General features: G+C 45.4%; 1 protein-coding gene across 4 annotated transcripts in view; it reads right to left on the bottom strand.

Annotated features, from left to right (window-relative positions):
* LOC135373709 (zinc finger protein 468-like) overlaps positions 1–16,559 on the bottom strand; it is a 32,283-nt gene that overhangs the window by 9,473 nt on the left and 6,251 nt on the right. For all 4 annotated transcript variants that reach the window (XM_064606801.1, XM_064606794.1, XM_064606786.1 and 1 more), the window contains one exon: positions 9,004–9,093. In XM_064606801.1, the coding sequence (XP_064462871.1) occupies positions 9,004–9,093 (90 nt within the window). The remainder of the gene's footprint in view (positions 1–9,003; positions 9,094–16,559) is intronic.

Genomic DNA, 16,559 nt, shown 5'->3' with positions numbered 1-16,559 from the left:
CGCGTTCGTTTCTCCGAGGCGCCGACCCGTCTGACCGTTGTGTAGCTCGCGTCTGCCTATGTGAGCAGGCGGTGACTTCGTTTCGTGGATTTCGAAGATCTTCGAGCCATGGATGAGGTGAACGCCTGAATGAAAGGTAAGCAGACAAACGTATGATGCATGTCAGTGATCAGACGTTTAATACTGTCGCCTAACTGTGTGCACCTTGCCCCGTATTACATCACTTTCTGCCGGTTAACAGTCATGATCTGGTTGATGATTCTGCGTGGCGTTGCTTCTTGCGTTTTGTTCCGCTGTTTGAATGTGTCTGATGCTTAGTACACTGGTGTGCATGAAAAGGAAAACAGCGTGCATCGCGTACGCAGGGCTCCTCCAATTTTGTCATTAGTCGACATTAGACGCGTAACGCTGGCATGTCTTATAGAGCGTATTCAGCCAATTAACGTTGCCTGTGCTCCGGTTTACCATATTATTAACAGGTTCCCTTGTTTTTTGTTTTTTCATTCAGACACAGAGAGCTGTTCGTGGCCCTGCGATCCGCGAGCATGTGGCCCCTGTCACCAGAAAATTCGACAGTTGTGCTGGGATGAAGCGGATGACTTCTGCGACTCATCACGTGCTATAGATATGTATAATAATATCTACTTTCTCCAAACCGAATAGGTTCCCTTAAGGATTGTATAATATGATAGTCACGCTTTCTGTTGCTCGGCGCTATTTATTCTCTGTTTATTCTGCAGTATTCTGTAGTAATCGTGTAGATTTACTTGCATTCAAATGTTGCTTCTTGTGTATATGTTTACCGTGTCAATAAATTTGTACATGTGAATTCCTTCGTCTTCTGGATTTTCATTTTCTGCTTCCCGATAATATTAGCAGATGACCTGGCGAAGCGCTCGGAACAGGGGGGGGGGAGGAGGAGAGGGTGTGGAGAGGGCACGCAACGCACATGCGTAGTTCGATCAGCCAGCGCGCGCTCTTGGGCGCCGTTTTCCGGCTATTTTGTCGTGATTCGTTACGGATGATCACGTGGTCAAGGGGGGCGGTGGTTTTCATGGCGAAACTGTGGAAGCTACAGCTGCACTCCACTGGCCAGAACAGCGAGGAAGGGCAGCGCACGTGCAATAAGAAAGGGAGAGACAAGGAGATCGGGTGATGCTCTCTCTCGGTGGGAGCTTGCGCCGCTCATTTTCGCGTTTGCGACAGCCGATTTTCGGGCTGGGATCTCAATGGGAGTCTAGTGTACCGCTCTTTTTCGCGTTTGTGACAGCCGATTGTCCGCCACGAAGTCCGAATTATGCGGAGCACGCTCAATTTTTTGACGAATTCATGAGAGCGTCCTGCCATAGAAATACATGGTTGTTTTGACGGGACCAACTGGAGGAGCCGAATTATCCGAAATTCCGAATTAACGGGGGCCGAATTAACGAGGTTTTACTGTATATGTAAATGAAATTCCAGGCTTTCAACAAGCTGTGAGCAAAAGGTGAAGTTCTCAGAAAGACCAGTCTTTTTGTGTGTGTGCATGTGTGTGTTAGATGTACTTATGAGATGTTTACGCATGCGGTCCCTAGTCAACTTATCTGTTCTTCTTCAATAGATTTCAGGAAGTCCCAATGCTCCTTGCGCATGCATCACAACCTAGGAGGTTACTGTGATGAGGGAGTGATGACAGTCCTCCATATTTCGCTTTATTCGCTGACCTTGACACCTCATGGACAGTTGGGCAAGAGAGGAGAAATCAAAACTGTTTGAAGACCTCCTCCTCCTTTCTGATAACAAAGTTTCCACAGTTCACAGTGACGCTAAGCTCTCTGGGATTTTCAGAAGTCCTCTAGTATTAGACCCCTGTGTTTTGGGGTAAAACCTTGTAAAGCTCATTTTAACCCCCCCTACCTGTGTCATCATCACTTCGGGTAAAACCTGAAAATGAAATTGTAAAAGTGCTAATTCAGTCGCCAATATGGCCTCCAGAGAATGCTAAGCATTCGGCACTCAGCACAGCTGTTCCCCACTTTCTGTCAATGTATGATGTGAAAAGCATTGTTTATTTTCTCCCCGGGAATCTACCTTTCCGCCCGATCTTACCGTTTTACAGGTCCTGGAATAAAACCTGATTTTTACTCCCCCAACCCCGTCCTGAATTAAAAACAAAACACGTGAAGCCCGAAAACATGGGGCCCTATCTATTATATCTAGGGGTGTGCGAATCCGAATATTTTAAGTCGAATCGAATATCGAATCGAATGGGGGAAAAAATTCAGAATATCGAATATTTGTGCAAAATTGACTTTCGCACTAAAAGTGAGACATGCAATTCTTCTGTTTAAAGCCTCTACTCTTTAATTTTACATGAGAGTGCTTCCTGCTTTTCAGGTGAGCCTACACTTACTGGAGTGGTTACCTTCATTTCAAAATTTTATGTCAGGCAGTAGCATGTTATACGAATGAGGCTGCAATTGTTTCGGACAACCACAGGCCCTTTGTGAAACAAACGAATTGGCATCCTGCCTCAGCTTTGCCATGAATACCTTTTGGTTTCTTTGCACTTGCCCTAGGAAGTTGCACTACTGAAATTTTAGATGCAAAGGACATCTTTAAGACACCCTTCTTGTTCGTGGACTGTAGTCATTATTCAAGAGTCCTAACTTTTTAAAGGCAACCTCACAGACATCAAATCAAAGTCCCTCGTCGGCACCGCTAAACTGCATGTGGGAGTGGCACCACCCCTTCCACAGACAATGTCTACAAAACTAACTTTTCGGTAAAGTTATCTTAAACTAAACACCGTCCCGCCTGTGGGTCCTGCAGCAAAGGCAATTTCGTAAAGCAGGCTTCACCTCATGCATGGAAGCATCAGGTGAAGCCCACTTTCGGGTTCATATTCGTGGAATACGGTAGTCGAATATTAGAAAAATCGAATATTGGACATTTGATTCGCGAATTGAATAGTTCGAGCGTTTGATATTCGATTCGAATTCGAGAATTCGAGTATTCGCACACCCCTAGTTATATCTCTTGTTACTCTATTCTTGCCTATCCCTAAAATACTGCACTGCTGAAAAATTGGTCGACATTTGCGTATGCAACAATGCTGGGCTAGACCCTCCCCCTTCTTTCGTCTTCTTTACACTGTTGTGATGGTTATGGAGTCTCATGGATGCAGTGCCCGGTCTGTCCTGTACATATCGTCTACTCTACTGTACTGTGTATCGTTGTGAACTGTAAATGACATTTACACTCAGCACACAACGTACGTGTTTCCCATACATTGTGCTTTTTCTTTTTGTGGGATGGTAACTTGGCATATTTTATACAGCTTGTCAGGGGCAGAAAAACAAAACACCCTCAATTCAGCACGCCCCTCCGTTTTTTCACAGGCAATGGGAAATCTTATGCCCATAGGGTATGACTGACACTTTCTCATTTGCTTTGGAGTGGATGAAGTACTCTGAGGATCTCGGATATGAAACTGTCCGCATCATACATTACAGACACCTTGGCTAGTCTCTCAAAGCTGTCAGTCATGTTATGCTGGTACGATTTTCCGAGGGCATTATGGAGGCAGAGATTAGATATTCCTTTTTTTTTTCACAAGGTTGGGATGTGCTGACTGATTAGCGAGAAGAGGTTCGTTAGGACAGAGCTGGTAGGCCCAGCATGTGCATTCTCAATGGGAAGTAAGACTGATGTCCGGGAAGCTGTATGAGATCTGCAAACTTAGCACCCCACAAAAGAAGAAGACTCCATCATGTCGGCACAATGTACAGCAGTGATGGGCAAAGTACCTCAAAATTATACTTAAAGTAAAGTACCAAGTACCTGGCGTCATTGGTACTTCAAGTACAGTACAAAGTACCCAATTCCAAATGTACTTGGAGTAAAGTACAAAGTACTAGGCAAAGTACTTCAAGTACTCATCAAGTACATTGCCAATTTAATTTGTGTCACTTTGCATTTGGGTGTTTAGTATCTGTGTCTTGCTTTTTTTTTTGAAAACTTATGCGAGCATTCTTGAAAAAATGCTCTGAAGCCAAAAAGTCCTAGGTTAGGTGCTAACCCGCGAATATGAACTTAATCAGATGGAATAATTTGAAGTTACATGTTGAGAGGTAATCAGCCAGCTGTGCTGTGATTATGCAAAATAGTATTATACCTTGATTGATCCAAGATCACCCTCCCTATGGTGTTCCGGTACTAATCTTCTGCTATAACAGGCTAGGAAATTTCAAGGGAAAAAGGGTACAAACCAACAGAGATTATATATTTCTGGGCATTCCTAGCTGCTTTTTGAAATACAACATGTTTAAAAAAAGAATATGAAGAAAGTAAAAAAGGATGAAGCACAATCTAAGCCTTCATTTTTATACGACTGTCGAATGTTCATCATGTAATGCAATCACACATCGTGATATAAAATGATTATTAATTGCCAATGAAGGAAACAATATAAAAAAAGCATAGAACCCTGCATTGAGAGAACTGAAATGACAACTGACCAAGTCATTGTGCTGCCGGTTGCAGTGTCATAATGTGTGCGTCATAATCATAGAAGCAATGATACTTTTTCAACATTTCAAGCCTCTCCACAATATATTTGCTTCAACAAATACGTTCTTTAAAAGCACAAAAATCCTTTTTGGTAAAATGTGAGACTGGGACTGTTGGTACTGCATCCCACTAAAAGCGTTAAAGTGATGGCAAGAAGACGAAAACACACAGATAGCGCTATCTGTGTGTTTTCGTTTTCTTGTTGTCATTTTAGCACTTTTAGTAGGGTGCATTTTTTTATAATCTTTTGTGCTTTTTTGTCTGGGGTCCAAGTTTGGGTACTTGAGTACTTGATGGGAAAGTACCCGGAAAAAAGTACTTTAAGTACGGTGCAAAGTACACGGTTTAAAATGTACTTAAAGTAAAGTACAAGTACACAGAAATGTACTTAAAGTACTACTTGAGTACTTGGTACTTCAAGTACTGCTCATCACTGATGTACAGGAACCCTTACGTAGCATGTTCCGTAAATGTAATGTACCAGATTTCTGTTACATACAGCAGACAATATTGAGGAACAGAGCAGGCACTGCATCAACGAAAGACAGTGAGCATTACAACTGTCTAAAAAAGAGGAAAGAGGAGCGGGGTCTAGTACAGCATTCTCACAGATGCAAATGTGAACCAATTTTTCAGCAGTCAGGTACTCTACGGAAAAGCAAGAATAGATAATTGAAGCAGAGCAAATAAGTCATCTAGGGCCAGCATGCATAACCATCCTGTCAATAGCCCTAACACAAACAAACAACGGGTTCTCCTGAGAACCTGACATTTTGCACATGGCTTGCTGGAAACCTGGAATTCAATTTACAGTGAACTCCCTTTAAGACGAACACGAGGGGGCGACAAAAATTTGTTCGTCTTATCAGAAGTTCGTCTTAACAGAAGTACCCAAATTGTCATCGGCAATGAAACTAGATCATTCATATCTGGTACACGGGATAAAACTGGCATGAACACAACATTTATTATGCTTATGGGTTTGCACTTGAGGGGCAGCTGAACCATTCTGTCACCTTAGACTGACGCTGCTGGGACAAGCGTTGCTTCGCCACAAATGAACTCATCTGTCCAATGTTTGCGAGAAATTGTTCAGTGTCATTGTGTTGCTGGAAGTATTGCACCAATATGCTCAAAGCATCATCTGCAGTATTAGAGGTGACTGGTGGAACTTCGTCGTCTTCACACCCATTTTCCACTTCGTCATCACACGTCTGTGCTTCAGTACAGAGCACCTCTCCAATCAGCGCATCCATGGTGTCCTCCCTACATGTGGCGACATTATCATCAACACTGGAGTATACAGCAATGTCCACCGGCACACCAATACTGCTCAGTGTAGACATCAAGTCTGTGTCCTCCTGCAACTCTTCACTGCCTTCCTCTGCAGCTGAGCAGCAGTCCTGGATGAATCCTGCATGCCGGAACGAGTTGGCTATGGTTTCTTTACTAACTTGTTCCCAGGCATTGGACAGAAGGTGGATTGCACTTAAGAGGGTCACTTGGTAATCTTTACCATTCTCCATGCACAGAAGCATTCTTTGGAGAAGGGACCGCCTGTAATGCCTTTTGAGACTGCTGATCACTCCCTGATCCATTGGCTGCAGCCTGGCCGTGGTGTTTGGCGGGAGAAACTCCACCCAAATGGCCGTAAGTCCACTAACGATGCCATGTCCCGGGCAGTTGTCAACCAAAAACAGAACTTTTCGACCCTCTCTAACGAAACGACGGTCCATTCCGCGCAGCCATTTCTCAAATAGCACCTGCGTCATCCAAGACTTCGAGTTCGCTTCGTAGTCAACAGGCAATGTCCTCACACCTTTGAAGCACCTTGGTGACTTGGCCTTGCCAATGACGAGAAGTTTGAGTTTGTGCGTCCCAGTCATGTTCGCGCCGACTAGCACAGTAACCCTGAGTTTGCTGTGCTTCCCGCCAGTGCACGGGTCTCCCGCAAACGCGAGCGTCCGATTTGGAAGAAGTTGGTAATACAGGGCAGTCTCGTCAACGTTATAGACGTCCTCCGGGTTGTACTCTTGTAATAAGCATCTCATTTTTGTCAAGCGCCAGTCATCACATACGGCTTCGTCGACGGCTGCAGCTTCCCCGACAACCGACCGAAACACCAGGCCATGCCGTTTCCGGAAACGGTCTAACCAGCCATCACTGCACGTGAACTGGACATTGAGGCGTAAGGCTATCTCCTGGGCTTTCGCACGAAGCACAACACCATTCACAGGAAGACCAGCACCGCGTGCTTGATGCACCCAAGCGACGAGAACGTCTTCCAAGTCCTTGTGTGCGGCCGTCCTCATCTTCTTTCGTTTCGGCCCAAATTCGCCGCTGTTCTAAGATTCGAGAATCCGTGCGCTGTTCTTGACGATACCGGTGACGGTGCTCTTCGCAATGCCGTACTTCTTGGCGATTTCAGTCTTCGAAAACTTGCCACTCTCCACGTCAGTCAGTATCTTCACCTTTGTTTCAAGGTGAAGGGATTGGCAGGGCTGCTTCGACATCGCGCTGTAGCGTGTTGAGACTGGCGACAGCTGATATCTGATTAATGGCCTCACACATGGATGTGGAAACAGTTCCGGATGCTGAGCGGTGATTGGTTCACGTGCCCGGATGTAAAAGAGATGATTGGAGAGCCCGCGAACAGGAGACGCTACACGTCAATGGCGGCTCTGATTGCACTACGGGAGTGTTCACGATAACCGAAGTTGCCGGCCGCGGTAGTTCATGTTAACCGGATTTTTTTTGCATTAGGTCTATGGGAAACCAACCTAAGGCTTGGAATTTGTTCAGCTCATCCGAAAATTCAGCTTATTTGAGTTCACCTTAAGGAAGTTAGTATTCACTCTTGTCTCTTGTGTCTGTCCTTCTCCTCCATTAGTTGCGCTATCCCATCCTTTATGTCTTGTAAAACTTCGTTCTGAAGCCGTTACAGGAGACGATAGAAGCCAGGCAGGCTTAGTGTCCCTGCTACTACAGTGTTTCACTGAATCCATCGCTGCACTCGAAAACTAGAACTCACACAGTGCAGCGCCAAAGAGTAATACCCCTGTCAGACAGACTAATTTAGTGCCACTTTCAATGAGTGACACTTGCACTTAGTGTCATTCGTGTGCTGTCACATGACACCTTTTAGTGACACTCGGGAGAAAGTGCACTACCGATTTATTGAGTTCACCAAACTCACTTCACTTCTCTTCGCCGGAACGGGTGTGTAGCCTCAACGGCGAGCTTTGTGATACAAGCATAAATATTGAGAAAAGGCGAGGGTCCCCGAAAGCACAATATTTTTATTAAACAAGCATTTTTCACAGCGCGTTTATTTTATTTTAGTACAGTGTGACATTGTGCCAAAAAAACATGTCATTACTCTCGTTAACAGCCTGTGGGAACTTCCCATTCTCCATTTTTGTTGTGGGACATGTTTGAGGCCAATTTGTTTAATGCCAATGTTGAAAGAAGACTTGCAGGAAGTGTTTCTAAATAAAAGAAAAAGATTCTGGGGAAAGTACTGTAGCGCACACCTAAAAATTTTGCCGCCGTTTATTCTCATCTATCGTAACTGCTCTCAGCGCTTAAGTGACCCTTACTTAAAGCAGTACAGAGGGCCTTCAAAAAAAAAATTTCAGATTAAGACGTCCGATGAAAGCGTGTGTGTCATTTTACCAAATGGCGTTAAAGGTTTTGATGTGTGCAATTTGTTTACCAGAAAAAAAAAAACTCACATAAACGTGGGTCCGCACATTCACCCTTAACTCGCCACTCCAGGTATTACGAGGAGGAGAAGGGATGATGCCACGTCACCGATGATGTTATAAGGAGAACTCATTCTGGTTCGCCGGTAAGTGGGGGTCAGCGCTTTGTCCCTGTGCCACCGTAAACCAGTTTTGCCAATTCTCCCGGAGAATTTGGGATAGAAGGAGCGGCCGAATCATTACCGAGCCAGGAGGAAGGCTTTTTCAGAGCCACGAACAGCTGACTAGCAGATGACAGAGGAGTAGCAGACAACATGTGTCTAGACCAATCAGGGAGCGTTCTCCTTATAGCGTCAGCGCGAGGCTCCAGGCAGATCACAGGCTGGTACTGCTCTTCACCACCGTTGCGCACGGTCGCTTCTTGTGGCGTACTTTAAATTTTATTTCTGCAATAATTATGACCCTGTGGTGTGAATTACTTCGCATGGTGCATCTTACTGGCCTACTTAACAGTATTGTAGGAAGAAAACAGGGTGTTAAAAATGACTTCTGTGCTACTTTAACCCGTGTAGCAAGCTCGTAGTGAAAGTGACGTTTGCTTGGTGGGAGTGCACTTCACAAAAATGACACTAAATTAGCCCATGTGACAGGGTATAAGAAACTTTTACAAGTGCGACTTGCACTCATTTCCACTGTGACCAAACAAACAAGGATCACGTAAACAAGCAATAAATTGCTCGACAATTACCTGTCACAAGCCCATAAGTGTTTCTGTGGCATGTGATCCTGTAGGGTCCTTCCACAATGCTTCTGGAGTCATCTGCAGTAATTGTTGTCTCTGAGGACGGAAATAAAAAGAGGCATAAGCTTGTGAAACAATGTCTTCTTATGCATTTCAAATTTCAACAATTCAGTAGAGTTTTGGAACTCTCAAAGAATTAACACTCGCTCTTCACAAACATGCACACCTAGCATTAGCCTAGATCTTAAGGGAACAGCCTCAGGAAGAGAGTCACCAACATTTCAAAACAGAGACTGTTCTTCTTCTGGGACTGTTGTCTTCCAGCGCAGTGTTTCTCAACCAGGGTTCCACGACCCTTTTTTTCTTTAAGTTCCATGTTAGCACCGTGAAGCAACTGTGGCTATGAGCGGCATACAGATGTGGACAGATGGAGAGAGGACAACAGGAAAGAGTTGGGCACAGGGGGGATTACTATGCATTCATGGGGCATTGTTAGACCCTGAAGTTTTCGGGTTTTATATTTTTCCAAATGCGGGGGGTAGAAATTAGGTCAATAAATTGATGTCAAAAATTCATGCAAATTCGGGCAGAAAAATTAGCATCAGACTGAGTTCGGGAAGAAATCTGGCATTGTAGAATAAACGTTCACTGTACCGTTTATCCAGAGTGCCAGAAGTAAGGGACAGTCACATATTTTGGGAGAAACTAGTATGTCGATGCCTTGAGGTGCTTAACCTAGGTGCATAGATGGGTAGAAATCCAGTGAACCGGTAGAGATGTAGGAAGGGAGTTGCCTCAGGACAGAAGCCGACAGGACAGAAGCGGCTTGTGTCCTGAGGCAACTCCCTTCCTAACCTAGGTGCAGTTTTGCAGGTAGAAATCGAGTTTAACCCTAGATAGGTGAACCTCAATTCGGGGTGCAAATTCGGGGAAAAATCGAGTTTGACCCTAAAACATCAGGGTCTAGGCATTGTGCAGGCATTTGCCTGGAAAGTCTGGGAAACCAAAGGAAAACTTCAACTGCACAGCAGGCTGTAGGATTCGAACCCACTGCCTGCCAGTGTTCCGCACGGCCTTGACGACCACCAATGAGCAGACGCCTCAACCCACTCAGCCGTGCCGCTAGTCCCCCGACCCTTGTCCTAAGGTTCCGTAAACAGGATAGTCCAGCACTCATGAGCATGCTCAACATTTGATCATTCGCACTGGCACTGACATAGAGATCGCACGACCAGGTTGCCACAACTGGAGGTCATTGCAAAGAGTAGAGCCAGCAGCTGTTATGTTCCTTGCTTGGCTCAACCCACGACTCAACCTGACCAGAGAGAACTTATGTTCTGAGGCTGGAACAACATAGAAGGGACAATCACATACAAGGCCTCAATGTCCCTTGTCCCTTGTGTGATTGTCCCTTCTATGTTGTTCCAGCCTCAGAACATCAGTTCTCTCTTGTTCAACAATTGCCGCTTGTGTCGATCCCTGTCGTATGAATGTGTGTATGAGTGTGCAAAAATGTAAGAGTGAAAGGAGGATGAGTGAGAGAGTGACTGGTTTGTCCCTTCAGATGACGCACCCTGGAAGTCGCTGAGAAGGCGTGTTAGCGTAGCTCAATTGGTAGAGCCCTGGACCGGTAATCCAGAAGATGTGGGTTCGAGTCCTACAGCCTGGCTAACCTTTTCAGTGATTTCCATCTTTCAACACGACAATTTCTCTGCACCACACTTTTGCTTTCCTCTGATGTCTTGAAAGCATTACAAGCAATCGCAAAAGTTGGGGCTACCTTGGGGAAACCCCACAGCTAATTTCATGCCTGCACATGGACTAGGGACATGTTTTCCACTTGTTCGGTTGTGAGGTTTGAGTGGTCCGGTTTTCGTTGTTTACATACGTAATAAAGGCTGCCGTGTGCTTACACTTCCTGGAAACCCACACCATGTTATCTGCGGGGAAGTATTGTGAGACAGTCGAATGAATCCAACAACCCTCAATTGACATCTTCCAACAAAACCATAAACAATTCAACGAGTTTCTATGAAATGATTGACTAATCGCTTACTGTAAAAGCGGTTAATTTTGCAGTCCCTTTGTAATTCGCAAAATTGTGTGGGAGCACGTCTTGAGAATATTTCACGGGACCTTAATATCACATATTCACGTGGAAGCGGATGGAAGCGGAAAATCGCAGGATCGGGGAGATCGGGGAATCGTTACACTGCCGACAGCAAACAATTAGCATTAGCCGGCCTCTACATGCATGCTGGCTTGTAGTGCCTTACCGTAAACTCAAACCCCGTAACAATGACACACGTGCTGGATTTGCGAAAGCAGGTATTAGGCATGGGAAGTGATAACACCATGCCAAATAAACTACTGATGTTGAAGTAACGTTTCAATTATAGAAGCGTTTCACATGAACAAAGTGTGACGATAAAGGTCGTCAATGTAAGTCCATTTGTCTTTGTGGTGTTCATATCGTCACGAATGCCAGTGCTCATACTTTTTCATACTCGCTACCTACATTTTGCGAAAAAAGTTCAAGTGCGAAATTTTGTGAAAATTTAAATTGCAGGCTTAAAGTAGCACAGAAGTCATTTTTAACACCCTGTTTTCTTCCTATAAAACTGTTAAGTAGGCCAGTAAGATGCACCATGCGACGTAATTCACACCACAGAGTCATAATTATCGCAGCAATTGAATTTAAAATACGCCGCAAAGAGCGACCGTGCGCAACGGTGGTGAAGAGCTGTACCAGCCTGTGATCTGCCTGGAATCTCGCGCTGACGCTATAAGGAGAACGCTTGCAGATTGGTCTAGAGAAATGTTGTCTGCTACACCTCTGTCGTCTGCTACTCGGCTGTTTGGGGTTCTGAAACAGCCTTTCTCCTGCATCGGTAATGATTCGGCCGCTCCCTTCTATCCCCAATTCTCCGGGAGAACTGGCAAAACTCGTTTACGGCGACAAAGGGACAAGGCGCTGACCCCCACTGACTGGCGATCCAGAACGAGTTCTCCTTATAACATCGTCGGTGACGTGGCATTATACCTTATCCTCCTCGTAATACCCGGAGTGGCGAGTTAAGGGTGAAGGTGCGGACCCATGTTTATATGAGTTTTTTGGGGGGGGGAAGCAAATTGCACACATCAAAACCTTTAGTGCCATTCGGTATAAAGATAGACACACGTTCATCAGACGTCTTAATCTGAAAATTTTTTGGAAGGCCCTCTGTACTCCTTAAAGCAATGTGCATTCCTGTGGTTGATATACCGGGCCTTTCCTTTCACAAAGCACTCGCAGTGCTGTCATTCGGTAAGTGAGGCAGCACACCTCTATTGTGACGACGACGAATGCATCGCCAGAGCTGTGCACCAGTCGGGCAAAGGAGAACGAGAAGGCATACAGGAGCACTGCTGCTCTTTGTACATAATCCTCTGTCACCCCCGTGTGTGGGCCGCGCGGATGAACACGTAATTGGCAGCCAGATGGCTGAGCGAAAGACTGCCATCGGTACTGTGCTCCTCGCAAGAAATATGCAAACCGGACCAACCAAAAAAATCACTAAGCGTCGATTACAGATTTTTCGAGGATATTTTTCTTTGAAGGTCCGGGTTGATAAAACAGAGGCTCTGAAAGCAGCCGAAGTAGAATTTAAGAGTTAGCACCTTTATTTCATTAATGAGCATGAGCATGAGCGCAAATGAGCTGCTGACTGCTCAGTCGTTGGACGATGTTTCAGGGATGCTCACTGAAAAGAAAGCTTCTTGATCTTTTTGCTGGGGCCACCTGTTTACGAATTCTTCAGCCAAGGGGCCTTTTTGAAACACCAAGTGTAACTGTGTGTGTGTGTGCAGATTTATGTTAGATACATGTACAGTGAAACCTCTCATGTCGGACACCTCTGCATCTCGGACAACCCAACAGACTCGGACAGCCCAAGTTTGACAGTACAGGATGTAATTCGCTGCGCCGGACTCTCTACCAGAACGTCTTGGTGGCCGAGCTAGGTGGGGTCACCTGAGAAATTTCAAGGGAGGGGGATTGCAAAAATGCAGGGGGGGTGTAGGGAAATCCCTGGATCCCAGACGACATCAGCGTATTCAAGAATATGTGTGGACAAGTAAGCTGTTGGTATAAATTCTCACATTAATGATACAAAGTATTAATAAAACAAGGTCGCAGCACAGAGCAGAATGCATAAGTACCTCACCAGGACTGTTGCCCCTTATCGGTTCCTCAGTGATTGCACTATCTTGTGGGGGAACAGGAGGGCTGCTGAGTTCTTCTTTGATGCGAATTAAGCCACCACGAATTAGGGAATGACTCACGTCCTCACGTGCTTACAAAGGCAATAATAGTTGTCTGTCAGATGTGCGCTTCCATTCTGGCTGCAGACCTTGTAGGGAGAGCTCAGCAGACCGCCCAGCCATAGCCTCCTATACTCAGTATATAGGAGGCTATGGCCCAGCAATGCCGAAGCGAAAGCTCGTGGAATTGGTGCTCAAGATTGGATTGGATTGGATTGAGGTTTAATGGCTCATGAGCAACTAATGATGCTCAAGAGGAAGAAAGAAGTTCTCCAGAGAGGCTGTACGGAAGAGCAAAGTGCAGGCAAGTTGCGGTGGAATTTAAAGTTTCCAAGTCAACGGTGTCCAAAATCAGTACAAGCAGAGATGAAACCTTACGAGAGCTTGGGAACAGAACTCCAAAAGCAAGAGGTAAAGGAACCTCAGGAAGACAGACAACGAGAGCGTGAATGAAAAGATGCTGCACTATTTTTTTTCTTTTTTTTTACTGACGATCGAAAAACATTGCCATTTCCAGCCCAATGTTGCCATTTCCAGCCCAATGTTGCATAGAACAGAATATTTTCCATAGATACTGCTTCACATTCTGAGAATCTCTAGAAATAAACTCTCAAATACCAACATGGTGTCCTTGAGAGAACTGATGTTCTGAGGTTGGAACAACATAGAAGGGACTATTACACACAAAGCCTCAAATTGCCTAAGAAATTAACGATGAAAGATGAATGTCACTGAAAAGGTTAGCCAGCTGTAGGACTCGAACCCACATCTTCCGGATTGCCGGTCCAGGGCTCTACCAATTGAGCTAAGCTAACACGCCTTCCCAGCAACTAACCTTTTCAGTGACTTTCATCTTTCATCGTTAATTTCTTAGGCAATTTGAGGCTTTGTGTGCAATTGTCCCTTCTATGTTGTTCCAGCCTCAGAACATCAGTTCTCTCATGTTCAACAGTTGTCGCTTGCGTCAATCCCTGTTGTGTGAATGTGTGTATGAGTGAGCAAAAATGTAAGCGTGAAAGGAGGATGAGTGAGAGAGAGTAGCTGGTTTGTCCCTTCAGATGACGCACCCTGGAAGTCGCTGAGAAGGTGTGTTAGCTTAGCTCAATTGGTAGGGCCCTGGACCGGCAATCCAGAAGATGTGGGTTCGGGTCCTACAGCTGGCTAACCTTTTCAGTGACTTTCATCTTTCATGGTGTCCTTTGTGTATCGTTTTTCTCGCACTCCTAATGTTCGATTCTCTAACGCGGACACCGCTCTAAGTAGGACAGGACATGGTTGCCCGACAAGTGTTCCGACATATGGAGGTTTTACTGTACGTGTTTCATGCATCCATGCAACTCCCCCGCAACATACTTTGCTCGGTGTGTAAACAGACGTCGGGGAAAGACAGTCAACTCACCTCTTTCGTTTTAACATTGAAAAACAATGCCAACTTTCTAAGAAAAGCAAGACATTAAAAAGAGCAAAATTGTACTAAAGAACTCATAATGAAATCTCGAGCAATTTTTAAAATAGATTTCAATTTTGCTCTATTATAAACTTAAATGTTATGGTAGTGTGGAGAAGAGGATAAAGCAATCAAGCTGATGTGAAGCGCAATACAGATACACAACCTTGAATTTGGGGAGACGAGAGGCCAACATAGACTTTGATCTCAAGGAAGAAAACAGAAAAAAAATGTTGGTGTTAGGGAGGGAGATCAGCTGATGGTTCACTTATGCACATCAGAATGCAAGCATTCGTGCTGCTTCAAGAATGATGATGATGATGATGATTCTGGTTTGCTGGCCAGTGGGGGTCAGCACTCAGTCCCCTTGCTGCGGTAAACCAGTTTGACCGGTTGTCCCGGAGAATTGGGAATAGATGGAGCGGTCGAATCATGACCGAGACAGGAGCAAGGCTTTTTCAGAACCCCGAACAGCCGAATAGCAGACGACATTTCTCTGGACCAATCAGTGAGCGTGGCCCCTGTAGCGTCAGCCGCGAGGTCCCAGGCACATCACAGGCTGGTACTGCTCTCCACCGCCGTTCTGCACGGTCGCTTTTTGTGGCGTACTTTAAATTCAATTTCTGTGATAATTATGAGTCTTTGGCGTGAATTACGTACTTCTCATGGTGCATCTTACTGGCCATCTTAACAGTTTTATAAAACGAAAACAGGGTGTCAAAAACGACTTCTGTGCTACTTTAATGGCGCAGCAGCTACTCGCTACCTCAAGAATGACACGTGTTCTCGTGACCTTAACTCTTTCCTTACCGCGTCCATAAAGCGTCTATCACCGCTGATCGACGGTGTAAGCTACGCGACCTCCTGAGCACATATGAACAACTGGTGACCTTTGGTGGACACTACAGACACTGCAGATTCAGTTTTGGTTTCCCTTTTATACCTCTGTCAGACGGGCACATATACGGCCCTTCAAGTTACGGCATTAAGGAATGGCCGTAAGTTACGTACGGCCCTAAGCTCTGGGGAGCTGCCAGACTCTATCCGTGAAGGCATTTTGTCGGTGAGCTCCACGTCGATAAACAAGTCTGTGAACGTTGAATGTAATGTAGCGAAATCACGCTTTTTCTTACTGAAAGTACACGAAAACAACGTTTTGTTGGTATTTTCAAAATACAACAGTGAAATAAGTGCTTTGGATATTCTTTTGAGTGGCGTCTGGCTTTTTGGATGCAGACGATACGGTGTGATGCCGCGTGCAGTGGTTCGAGGATGTAACTACAAACATAGCTCTTGTACAGATGGGATAAAAAGCGAAGCAAAGTGCAGAAACGCCAGAAAAACACACAAAAAAAAGATGACAATACAGTAAATCTCGGTTATAACAGCCCCACTTATAACGAATCTTCGGTTATAACGAATGCCTCATGAACGACCGTCAAAATTTGTATTGAGTCTATGGAAATTGCCCCCGCCTATTATGAACGAATTGCCGGGGAGCCTTCGGTTACTGCGACCGAAAGAGCTCCCTCGACCACTGGAGAAGGCGAGCACGCGACGTCAGACGCCCGCGGATTTGTCAGGCGCCGCTTGCACGTGACCTCGCTTTGCAGCCAATGCGCTGTCACCATCAGCGCGCGCTGCACGTGCACCCGTTTGGCCGATGATTAAGGCGTCATGGATGCAGGTGAAGCGGGAAACTTTGCGAAACTGCTTCAGAAAAGCTGGATTTGTTCATCAGGCACTGGCTACAGACGCCGATCGTGAAGTGGACTTTGGTGTGCGTGATACCGACACAGAACTTTGGGACAGA

The sequence above is a fragment of the Ornithodoros turicata genome, chromosome 1 (assembly GCF_037126465.1).
Source record: "Ornithodoros turicata isolate Travis chromosome 1, ASM3712646v1, whole genome shotgun sequence".
NCBI classification, from domain to species: Eukaryota; Metazoa; Arthropoda; class Arachnida; order Ixodida; family Argasidae; genus Ornithodoros; species Ornithodoros turicata.
The sequence above is the reverse complement of the archived record's forward strand: the minus strand, read 5'-3'. Positions and strand labels throughout refer to the sequence as shown.